We start from the raw sequence: 10,903 nt of genomic DNA, 5'->3' as shown, positions 1-10,903 counted from the left end.
AGCAGACAAAACCTCAGTATGGTCACGTGATTCTGTGTGGGGCATTAAAACGTCCCTCTCATCCTGCAGGGGGAATCTGAGATCCTTGTGGCTGTGTGGCTGTAAGCCTTGGCAGAGAGGAGAGGGAATGGAGGCGAACGGCAGATTACAGGAGGAAGGAAGGAGAAGTTGGAGTAAAGGGAAGTGGCACTTTTTATTTACAGGAGCACTATGCCTACAGACAAGGAGGCCAGGGAGAGTGTTGACAGAGAAAGGCGCTGCCAGGTGGCATGGTTCAGGTAGTATTCTGCCACCTTCTTGTTGGGGTTTTCGCCAGTAAACCAGAGCTGCATGCAGTGCCCCGAGGTTTTAGATAAAGTGGTGTAGAGGTAGGATTTGGACCAGATGCCCTCACACATGGACTTAGGTGTGGGGAACACATCGGTCCACTTCCGACAAAAGGAACCCTTGGGACAGACATTACGACCTGGGAGAGAGGAGAGCAAGTGTGAGATTATTTGTGTGGCAAAGATTCCACGATAAGAAAATACAATTCAAATGTGACAAAGTTCCTAGTGTTGAGAATGTTTCTGTGACCTGTGGTCCAGTCCCAGCCGTAGTGCCAGTCCTCCTTGCAGGTCATATCATTCTTGCAGTCGTTCCACCAGCCTTCGCAATCTTCTTTACACAGAGGAACATTTAAGATCCGCTCCTTCCGCCAGGATTGGTCCACCTGCACACACATACGTCACATTCTCACATACATACACACATCTCCAAATGTTTTGGAGAAATAAACTAAACTTCAACTTGAACATGTAGTTTTATAGGGACGGATACTAGCTCGACCTAACTGTCCTTATGCTGTCTTTATGCTTTTGGTCCTAAAACACCTACATATGCGCACACACACACACTACCTTCTGAATCCAGGGCCCTAGATGAGGTGAACACTCATAGAAGCAGGTATCCTGTGTGAAGTGTTTCTTGCACTGGGAGGACATAATGCCGCAGTGGTTCCAGTTGAAGTTGTACAGGTAAGAGTCATCCGCATGAGCCTGCTCGCTGGTGTTAGCTGTACAGCATGCATTGTCACGCCAGGGGGCACACTGGACAGACAGAGTTTGTGTAAGAGAGCCCAAGATGGAGAAAGACAGACTGGTTGTTTAATAGAGACATGCAAGCACACGCACGTGACAGAGTTGTGTTGTCAGTACCTGCTGGTAGAGCTTTCCCTCCGGTCCTGGCTCTATCTTGTGGTGCTTGGCATCCATGCACATATTGAGCTTGTCTAGAGCCCGAGTCTCACTGACCAGGGCTAGCAGCAACATCCACACACACCACATCCCTCTGGAGGAAGGTTACAACACAGTTACCAACTCCAAACTCATATCTACTACGTCCTGCACCAAATTGTCCAAGTCCAAGGTCACATAGATAGCCAAACATAATAACTTAATTACTTTAAAACAAAGAAGATAAACATAATTACGGAACCCCTTCTCAGAAAAATTGTTGAGACACTGTTCAGATATAGAGGCACTTGTACGTATCTGTTCCGACATTAAATACTGATTTGCAAACATACACAAAGTAACACAACACATGTAACCTACAATAACATGAAAAGTATATAAACAACTGTATATTTGAATGCCTAACATGTAAATATTTGTATCTCAAGATTACAGAATAATATAATTCAAATAAAATGTCATTGTCATTTGCTAACAATAAATTCAGAGTATGAGAGAGCAAAATCATACATTAAAAATACAAGTTAGTGGATGGATTTACCTTCACACGAAAGTCCCAACCCTATGTTCAAAGAACTTCTTCAACCTTCTGGAAACTCGCCAATGTGTCTGTGACCCCGTGTGGACTGGTGTGTGAGAGGGTGAGAGGAGTTCTTGTATCCCACTTGTCTTCTGGCATGTGAATGACTCCCACTGTCATTCGAGAAAGTTCTCTACTGAGCAAAGTCTGCTTCTTGTGTGTGTGTGTGTGTGTGTGTGTGTGTGTGTGTGTGTGTGTGTGTGTGTGTGTGTGTGTGTGTGTGCGTGCGTGCGTGTCCATGAAGTACTCATTATATCTTTAATACACGTTTACTGAAAGGCAGTTTATTTTTGTGTAATCTCCTGAAGATTTTATGTTAGCTGACTCAGAGGTCAAGGTTTCCCTGTATTGGGATACCTACATGAAACGGAATGCATTCAACTCAGGTTCACATGATCTGCACCTTTACTGTGAATAAGCAGAAAAAAGACCAAGAGCCAGCACACCATGAAGGCAATATAAATGTTGGTCTTGGTTTAAAGTCGTAGCCAACTAAACACGTCCGTTGTTTTTCTATAAATCACAAACCAAACTGACAAAATACATTTAAAATAGTAATCTTCAAAAGTAGTCAAAATAAGCACAACATATTTTGTCGGAGCATAGGAAAACAAACCCCCTTTACAATGACACACTGTATGGGAACTGTTTATATGTAAAAGAAACAAGACGACTGAGTAACGGGTGAGCACATGTTGCCGGTGAAAGCGGAAGTAGGTTTTTGAAATTTGTTTCGAGTTTTTACTTTATTGATCAACTAACCACTAAGGTAACTGGTTACTTCTCTGAACAACGATTGTTGCTGCCTAAGGGTAGGTTACAAATTGTTAAGTCAGAAACCATGTTGGGGTGAAAACAAAACATTGATCTCGACCTACTAGTACAGCAGACTAGCACTGTTAGCAAGCTAGCTCAAGATAACCACCTAACCTACCAAAATATAGTAGTTGACAATATAGGCTAGTTAACGTTTGCACTCTTTTTTTGTTATGTTGGCAATCATCCGTGTGTTGTCTTACGTTATGTTTGCCTGACACACAGATGTCGACGCTTTTCCCATCACTGTTTCCTCGAATGACGGAGTCACTATGGTTTAACTTGGATCGTCCGTGCGTCGACGAGACAGAGTTACACCAACAAGAGCAGCAGCATCAGACCTGGGTAGCTATTTACCAGTAAGACTATGGATATCGCAGTTGATCAATTCCTTATGGTCTTAACTTGTTTTTTTTCTCAGTTGCAGAGCATAGCTGAGAAGGACAACAACTTGATGCCAATTGGAAAACCAATTTTTGAGGTAATCCAACCCTCCTTAAAAAGCTTGATTTTCATAAATTGTACAGCTGGCCAAGCCTTTCCAGTGCAGCTACGGTCCATTTGGTTGTTATGTGTAGTGTTTTCTTCTCCAAACTCCTCCATCCCTCAGCCTAAAGCAGGTTCACTCCTTTTCACACAGGAAAAGGCTCAGAAGGTAAAGTGAAAGGGTTGAGTACCAGAGCAGGTGAAGTGGAGGCCGAGGCAGATGTGAAGAAGAAAGTGCCAGACATAATTTGTGTTCTACCTCTAACTCCTTTCCTGTTGCATTGGCAAAAGGAGATATAATTCCATTGAAGTATCCCATGCACTTCCACAATGTTGACATCTTTTGACATGTGATACTTCTTCATATGTTCCTTGTGGGGAACCAGGAGGTCTGGCATTGTAGAATGTTCTAGAGCAGAGGTCTTCAACCCTGGTCCTCAGGGACCCCCTGCCATACATGTTTTAGATGTTTCCCTGCGCCAACACACCTGATTCAAATGAATGGGTCTTTATCTAAGCATTCATTTGAATCAGGTGTGTGGGAGCAGGGAAACATTTAAAACATGCATGGCAGGGGATCCCTGAGGACCAGGGTTGAAGACCTCTGTTCTAGAGATCGCTATTTCCCCTAATAAAGGTAAATAGTGGCCTGTTACATTGCTGAGGTCTATCAAAAGTGAGCTTCATTTTTAGGTGTTGGGGTAAAGGTTATTAGCACAGGCCCTGGCCACATGTATTGGGTTCCTCCATAGAGCTGTGAAGTCTGTTAATGTGTAATCATGCACTACCTAGAAAGCTTTCTTCCAAGTACTAAATACCTAGGACTATACATGTTATGTTTCCGTTATCTCTTTCAGTTGGGTTGGTGGGGGGACATCATCAATTCATGCAAACCTTATTTTTAAGATTCTTAAAATTACCAATGAACAAATAAATGGGACTGTTGCTTCCTAGGAAGCTGATGTCAGTATGAAGATATGTTTACTGGGTCCTCCCTGGTTTCATGTGTTTCCATGTAGCCAACGTTTGACGAAGAGGAAGAGGAGGATGATGAAGACGAGGAGGACAGTGAGGAGGACTCGGAGGATGAAGAAGACATGCAGGACATGGACGAGATGAACGACTACAACGAATCACCCGACGATGGAGAGATCAATGAGGCAAGATGTTACTGTCACACTGTTGTTACAATGTGGGGTTTAGCAGACTGGTGTTACACTGTGGGATTTGTATTATAAAAATATATATATGAGGAGGGGCATTTTTCATGCTTTATTGGACAGTTTGTAAGTGAAGTGTGACAGGAAAGGCAGGGAGAGAGAGAGAGGGGAAGACATGCAGCAAAGGGCCATGGCCGGATTTGAACGCAGGCCGCTGCGGTAAGGCCTAAGCCTACATGGTCCACGCTACTGGGACTCCACCACACTGGGGTTTAGGTACATTATACTAGTGTTACTGTGGGGTTTAGGTATATTATACTAGTATTACTGTGGGGTTATGGTCCATTATACTAGTGTTACTGTGGGGTTTAGGTATATTATACTAGTATTACTGTGGGGTTATGGTCCATTATACTAGTGTTACTGTGGGGTTTAGGTATATTATACTAGTATTACTGTGGGGTTATGGTCCATTATACTAGTGTTACTGTGGGGTTTAGGTATATTATACTAGTATTACTGTGGGGTTATGGTCCATTATACTAGTGTTACTGTGGGGTTTAGGTATATTATACTAGTATTACTGTGGGGTTATGGTCCATTATACTAGTGTTACTGTGGGGTTTAGGTATATTATACTAGTATTACTGTGGGGTTATGGTCCATTATACTAGTGTTACTGTGGGGTTTAGGTATATTATACTAGTATTACTGTGGGGTTATGGTCCATTATACTAGTGTTACTGTGGGGTTTAGGTATATTATACTAGTATTACTGTGGGGTTATGGTCCATTATACTAGTATTACTGTGGGGTTATGGTCCATTATACTAGTGTTACTGTGGGGTTATGGTCCATTATACTAGTATTACTGTGGGGTTTAGGTATATTATACTAGTGTTATCGTGGGGTTTAGGTATATTATACTAGTGTATATACTATATTTTTTTCCACCAGGAAACTAATGATCTCTGTCTTTTGGATCAGGTGGATATGGAAGGAGCAATCCAGGACCAGGACCAATGGATGATTTAGATTAGCCTTGGTCACATCTCTTGACTTTGCTGGAACAGTCTGCTGATCTCACTGTCACACCTTCTAAAACTGGTGACACTGCAAGGAGGGGTGTCAGTTTTTACTGCACAAGTGAAGTGTGTGTGAAATGGCAATGAAAACTGTTCACACTGTTTTGCCTTTTGAGTTTCTGCTCCACCCTATTTTGTCCTTTCGTACAGGTCACAAGACGTGCTGTGACTACAGACCCAAATACTATCTACTGTACACCCACACACCCCCTCCCATCCTTCCTCTGTCCCAAGGACGCGTGCTCTCAGTATTAAAAACAGTGTGGTGTCAGTGTGTGAACTTGGACCTCTTGTCTGTCTGCAGTCATGTGCCACAGCTGAACGGGCTGAAAGGTGAAAAGGAACCAAGCTCCAGGGCTGCACTTTGCTTGAAGTCCTATTGGTCAACGTGTTCCACTCCTGGCTGAACATTTCCACCATGCACAAACACACTGGCGACTTTAAACTGTAACAGTTTACGAGAGGTTATTCTTTGAGTGTATTGTGTAAATAATAAAATGGAATGTATGATGTTGTTCATGTACATAATTAGGAAACTTCCATGCATCCACAGATTTTTTTAATAAAACATTCTTATTCTCATAAAATGTGTAATTGTGGTTGCCACCAGGTGACAATACAACCATGTTAACCCAGAGTTTGAGTGGGGAGGGAACATGAGTAACAAACATGGCAGTGACTGGAACACATCTAATACTGGTGTGTTTTCAGTTCTACTGTACAGCTGTGTGCTCACGTGTTTAGCTCTTGTCTTCTATATAACCTGTGTGTCTACTTGACTCCCTGGTATACCAACTCGGCCATGCCATCCCTGATGCCCTTAATGTACTCCAGAGAGGCCCTGTGGATCCTCCACTCGTACAGGCCACACCCACGGACATGCCTGAGGAAGTTAGGAGCTCCAGGGAACAGCACGTTGTCAGCCAGGATCATGGAGCCCTTCCCCAGGAGGCCAGAGCCCTCCAGGGCCTGGAGACACAGGGAGGTGAGGCTCAGAGTACTACAATGTCTTATGGTTAAAGTTGTAACTGCAATATGTTGTGGGTGAGGTCATAAGCACTTTAAAATGGTGAAGTCATGTATTTTATAAGATGTCATAAGAGAGATCTGAGGTATTATACAATTCTACAGGAAGGTGAGGTTGTAAGTATGTCGTATCACCTGCAGGTCAGGGCGATAGCACTTCTTCCAGTGGTCCATAAACACAAAATCCAACCGCTCCAGTCCATACTCTGACCGCAGCTTAGGGATGACCTCGTCAGACGGATTTACGATCAACTCAACCTGCCACACGCACACGGGCAGATGGACACATGACATATACGTGATCCACAGATGGACACATGACATATACGTGATCCACAGATGGACACATGACATATACGTGATCCACAGATGGATAGTACCTCATTGGTGGTAGCATATTCTGATATGACAAACAGGTGGTCTTAATAACCCCATCCCCTGTCACCGTGTCATCGTCAAAGCCGGCCAGACGGATGATCTTCTCAGCGATGATGGCGTTCCTCTGGTCCATCTCCACGCTGTAGAGCCTGGCGCCCAGCGGCAGAGCCCGGGCGATGCGCACCGTGCTGTACCCGCAGTGGGCCCCCAGCTCCAACACAGTCAGGGGGCACTGCTCACACAGGAGGCGGTCCAGGATCTTACCTACACACACACACACAGCCACCCCCACACACATACAGTTGTGAAAAAGTTCCAGTTTGGTCAAAAGTAGTTTGGCAGTGATTCTTGGAGCAGACTGGCGCCATCAGCTTGTTGAGCGACTCACTTTCCATAATAGTATTTCTTTATGGGGTAAATTACATGTTGGTAGGCTGAGGAAAGAAGATACTGCATGACGACTCCATCCTACTAATCTTAGTACCACCCTACTCCTAACCACACCTAATACCTATCTGCTATCTACCATGAAGTGTAAACAGAGCCCAGATCTACCTGGACCAGAGGCGTTGTTAGACAACACTCTACTGGGGCATAGGCCCCTAATTCATATCCCTTTTTTTCTTTCAAGCTTGCTGCACACAATTCAATACTAAGCTATAGAAACTCCCCTTGCTTAACTCCCTATACAACAGGTCAGGGACGCAAGTTTGATATCAGCTTTGGCAGGGACATCAGTAGTTAATTTAATCAAAATAAGAGGATCGGTAGGCCTATCATTTAGAAACTATTTTTAGTTTTGTAATGTTTTCTTAGCCTACCAAGCCTAAATTAACTCCCCAGTTGACACCCAACATTGAAACATTGTGAATCAGCTGGTGGATTAATTTAACTGGTTACGTTGCATAACCTGCTTTCTGGAATACCCCCCTGGACTTCTGTGTCGGTGCTGCCGTGGCTATTTGGCAAGCTCAGAAGAGCGTGTTGACATGGAATTCTGCGTGCATGTAGAATTGGTTTTTGCTTAAACACTTTTACAAGCGTCGATTGGGATACTGCGTTAATTTTCCGGGATTATCAATCTAAATGAATGCACTGACTAATAAAGTAAATTGTTAAAACTCAAACTTTATATTTTGCTGGGGCACTGCCGATTTATACTGGGGCACATGCCCCAGTAAAAAGGGTCTAACGACGCCCCTGACCTGGACCTCAGAGTGACATAGACTCCTGGTCTCTGAACTTGTGAAATTAGATTAAAATCTGCTACTTTTGTATTTTCCTAGGCAGAGCACCAAGAAAACATTGACCACAGTTTCAGAGAGGCTGAACCTGCTGACTGTGGTGTGACCGAGGCCAAAGACATTTCCATGCTGTGCTCACCTTTCTTAGGCCCAATATTACTGATGAACTCGACCTTGCTGCACCAGAAGTCAAAGGTGTCCAGGATGCTGTCTGGGTCACCAGGGGTGGCATGTGTCAGAATGAACTGGAAGGCCCTTTCCTCCCTGCTCAGCCCCGTCCGGCAGTCGTTCCACACTCTCACCAGTACCGCCCGGTAGAACAGTACAAAGTAGTACCGGTACCGGATGATGAACGTCAGAAGGAGGGGGAGGAGAGCTAGCGCTATGGCAGGGGACACCATCCTAAGTTGCGAAAAGCAAAGCGTACCTCACATGTTGAACACAAGTAATGTAGACTTTTAACTTCGGCATCATAATGCATCACAGTATGATTATTAGGTTTACTGAAAAGGTTTTATTTTACGCAGATATACTACAATCTTCCCACTGTATGTGAAATGTAAGTTAAGTTAAACATTGAAGCTCAAAATCCACTAGCATAGCTTTTGTTTTCTTTCAAACACAGAACAGTACAAAACTCACCTGTTTTGAAACCACTTGTTTGGTGTAAGCAGAATGACTGAGAAGACGATGTCCAACGAGCTTGTCTGACTGTATTTGTGTGGGAAGGAGACAAGGTAATAGAGCTTGAGACTTCAATTATTCATTATTACCTGGGGCTTCCATGCTTAGTCACAAATGGGGCATGATTTCAACAAAAGTCTTGCTGCAGGGACTTGCCTATCTCTGCCGTATCACTCCTCTCAAACACACACACAGCCAGTCAGCCAGGGAAGAGGAATAAATGGGTAAAATCATAGACATAAGGAGAGAAGAAGAAGGAGAGTAGGTAAATAGGCCGGAGAGAGAGATGCGCACAGAAGGGTTGGGGTTCAGGTAACAGCGCCAGGTGTGAGGTGTGTGTGGAGTCAGGTTGCCTTCTCCCACAAAAACAACAGAAAGATCGAGAACGCCAATGAATGCAGTATTTATGGCTCATTTTATGAAAATGTATTGGACATTAGTTAATGACATCAACACCATCTGATAACATTGACCTTATATGCTCTGAGAGGCTATGTTTGAGCTCCTAATATAAATACATACAGTGAAAATATTGCTTTGTTGAACTAATGCTGTATAAATGATATATTTTACATGTAAATCCAACAAAGTCTGAACAAAACCAGGTTCCGGAAGCTGCTCCTAGGCCCAGTACTGTACCTTTAATTCTAACCCCACCCCATGTGTTCTTGTTCAGCACCACCGCTGTGTGGATGGCTGGGGTTCCATACCAAGTCTTGGTTCACAGCAACCGCTTCCCACAACTGTTCATTCATCTGAAAGGTGAGAGCTTCTCTTCAACTTTCATGTCTTTATGGCTTGTATGTCCAGTAGAGTATTGACCTGGACCTGGTGGTCTTCTGTGTCTTGGATGGGGAGTGAGGGAGGGCGGGGGGTGATTATTCACTCCTCAGCAGGGCTGTTTTAGGGTACTCCTGATGAACTTTTTCAGCTCTTTGTCCCCCCTGGTCCACCTCACCAGCCTTGAAAGGACCAGCCTCCCTTCCTGAGCCTCCGCGAGGCCCAGGTACCACCAGGCCTTCCCCTCGCCACCATGGGCCCCTTCCTCTCCGTCCCTCTGGGAGCCTTCTGTGTCATCCAGGCCAGGGCAGGTGCACGTGCCCCCCTCCAACAGCCAGAGGGCGCTGTGGGCCATGGCCCCCCCGACCCCCTCCGCCCTCTCCGCTCCTCCACCCCCCCACCTCAGGATACGGCTCCGGCCCAGTGGGACCACCCGGCGGTCCCCTCCCACCACAGACACGCTGCCCAGACGCAGCTTGAAGGCTGCAGGGCGATAAACAGGAAATGGGAACCAACATTAAGACCACAGACTTGTTTTCAATAGCTTGCCATCACTGGTCCACTCTAGAAAGGCAGATAGGGTACATAGTGTAACCCCTGTATAATACATCTACTCCCTTTCTCACCATATGAGCTTTTGCAAAAGTTGTTCTGAATATCCATATCTCCCTCAGAGGCCAGGCTGCACGCGTCACAGATCACTGCTCCTGAAGAAAAACGGAATGTTTTGGTTTTATGTAAACACAACTGTGTAGCAGAAGTCTACATGCGACATCTACTAAAAAATAGGCTACTTACCTTTCAGAGCATCCTCGTCGTGCCCCCTGTTCTTTTGTCGTACGTCTCTGGCATTTGATTCTCCGGTGACGGGAATGCATAGTTCAGTCCCGTGCGGGAAGCGACTGCAGTTAAACATGTCGGGCCATGGGAACCCGAACGCCTTCATGACAGGAACGCAGCCGTCCCGTACAGCTTCACACAGTCCTTGGCACGGACTCACCGGACCGGTGAGCTCAGGTAAGCATACCGGCGCAAAGAGAGAGCAGAGGAACTTCTTTGTGTCCCGGTGACAGAGTTTGGACACCAGAGGCAGCCACGCTGCAGACTGCTGCTGAGCTTCTTTTAACGAATCATGGCCGAGCAGGTTTGGCAAACGCATTTCCCGGTAACCAACGCCGTGGCAAAGAGAGAGTGTGTTGGGAATTGGTTTGCATACCGAGCGAACAGACGAACTAAAATCGACGGACGCCAACCGAGGATTTTCTAAATGACCCAGAGCGATAAAAACACAGCATACAAACGTGCTAAGCACTAACGTAAACGCCATGCTGAGTTTTGGGCAGTATAAAATCACCTTTTCTTTGAGTATTGCGGGTGTAGTTTGGCTTTACCTTGCTGCTCTGAAGGGTAAATGTGAGGGGACAAAGCA

The 10,903-nt window shown here is 45.1% G+C and overlaps 5 protein-coding genes across 9 annotated transcripts in view; 2 read left to right on the top strand and 3 right to left on the bottom strand.

Moving 5' to 3' along the window:
- Positions 1–174: 174 nt before the first annotated feature.
- folr (folate receptor) lies at positions 175–1,951 on the bottom strand. The gene is made up of 5 exons (XM_084673421.1): positions 1,777–1,951; positions 1,197–1,329; positions 900–1,088; positions 577–712; positions 175–466 (listed from the first exon to the last, which is right to left on the bottom strand). Exons 2-5 carry the CDS (start codon positions 1,323–1,325, stop codon positions 198–200), a joined length of 723 nt encoding a protein of 240 aa, XP_084529547.1. The 5' UTR covers positions 1,326–1,329; positions 1,777–1,951; the 3' UTR covers positions 175–197.
- A 515-nt stretch (positions 1,952–2,466) lies between these two features.
- anapc15 (anaphase promoting complex subunit 15) lies at positions 2,467–5,877 on the top strand. Of its 5 annotated transcripts, none has more exons than XM_084673426.1 (6): positions 2,467–2,627; positions 2,857–2,976; positions 3,053–3,112; positions 3,272–3,286; positions 4,137–4,277; positions 5,265–5,464. In XM_084673426.1, exons 2-6 carry the CDS (start codon positions 2,857–2,859, stop codon positions 5,310–5,312), a joined length of 384 nt encoding a protein of 127 aa, XP_084529552.1. In that variant the 5' UTR covers positions 2,467–2,627; the 3' UTR covers positions 5,313–5,464. The 5 variants fall into 5 exon arrangements, with proteins under 5 accessions (XP_084529552.1, XP_084529553.1, XP_084529549.1 ...); XM_084673427.1 differs by having other exon boundaries at positions 2,485–2,584; XM_084673423.1 differs by having other exon boundaries at positions 2,506–2,528.
- Positions 5,878–5,904: 27 nt separating this feature from the next.
- On the bottom strand, positions 5,905–8,958 carry tomt (transmembrane O-methyltransferase). Its single transcript, XM_084673420.1, has 5 exons — positions 8,653–8,958; positions 8,150–8,412; positions 6,834–7,030; positions 6,524–6,646; positions 5,905–6,331 (listed from the first exon to the last, which is right to left on the bottom strand). The coding sequence occupies exons 2-5, from the start codon at positions 8,409–8,411 to the stop codon at positions 6,134–6,136; spliced, it is 780 nt and encodes a 259-aa protein (XP_084529546.1). The 5' UTR covers position 8,412; positions 8,653–8,958; the 3' UTR covers positions 5,905–6,133.
- A 132-nt stretch (positions 8,959–9,090) lies between these two features.
- The window catches only part of sfrp2l (secreted frizzled-related protein 2 like), a 2,709-nt gene continuing 896 nt past the window's right edge, over positions 9,091–10,903 (bottom strand). The window contains exons 1-3 of the mRNA XM_084673418.1: positions 10,273–10,903; positions 10,101–10,181; positions 9,091–9,957 (exon numbers count right to left, since the gene is read on the bottom strand). The exon at positions 10,273–10,903 is cut by the window's right edge and continues 896 nt beyond it. Coding sequence (XP_084529544.1) covers positions 9,584–9,957; positions 10,101–10,181; positions 10,273–10,801 — 984 coding nt within the window. The 5' untranslated portion in view covers positions 10,802–10,903 and the 3' untranslated portion in view covers positions 9,091–9,583. The remainder of the gene's footprint in view (positions 9,958–10,100; positions 10,182–10,272) is intronic.
- her8.2 (hairy-related 8.2) overlaps positions 10,388–10,903 on the top strand; it is a 7,022-nt gene continuing 6,506 nt past the window's right edge. Inside the window, exon 1 of the mRNA XM_084673422.1 lies at positions 10,388–10,491. The gene's annotated coding sequence lies outside the window, so the exon portion shown is untranslated. The remainder of the gene's footprint in view (positions 10,492–10,903) is intronic.

The sequence above is a fragment of the Hypomesus nipponensis genome, chromosome 15 (assembly GCF_054491055.1).
Source record: "Hypomesus nipponensis isolate SF chromosome 15, ASM5449105v1, whole genome shotgun sequence".
NCBI lineage: Eukaryota > Metazoa > Chordata > Actinopteri > Osmeriformes > Osmeridae > Hypomesus > Hypomesus nipponensis.
This window is presented reverse-complemented; position numbering and strand designations above follow the sequence as displayed.

Coding starts and splice junctions, on each gene's coding strand:
- folr (XM_084673421.1), bottom strand. CDS start 1,325: ATGTGGTGTGTGTGGATGTTGCTGCTAGCCCTGGTCAGTGAGACTCGG. Junction 1,089..1,196: donor AGGGAAAGCTCTACCAGCAG/GTACTGACAACA, acceptor CTGTCTGTCCAG/TGTGCCCCCTGGCGTGACAA. Junction 467..576: donor CGGCTGGGACTGGACCACAG/GTCACAGAAACA, acceptor CCTCTCTCCCAG/GTCGTAATGTCTGTCCCAAG.
- anapc15 (XM_084673423.1), top strand. CDS start 2,508: ATGTTGCCGGTGAAAGCGGAA. Junction 2,977..3,052: donor AGCAGCAGCATCAGACCTGG/GTAGCTATTTAC, acceptor TTTTTTTCTCAG/TTGCAGAGCATAGCTGAGAA. Junction 4,278..5,264: donor ACGATGGAGAGATCAATGAG/GCAAGATGTTAC, acceptor CTTTTGGATCAG/GTGGATATGGAAGGAGCAAT.
- tomt (XM_084673420.1), bottom strand. CDS start 8,411: ATGGTGTCCCCTGCCATAGCGCTAGCTCTCCTCCCCCTCCTTCTGACG. Junction 7,031..8,149: donor TAATATTGGGCCTAAGAAAG/GTGAGCACAGCA, acceptor GTGTGTGTGTAG/GTAAGATCCTGGACCGCCTC. Junction 6,647..6,833: donor CCGGCTTTGACGATGACACG/GTGACAGGGGAT, acceptor TGCGTGTGGCAG/GTTGAGTTGATCGTAAATCC.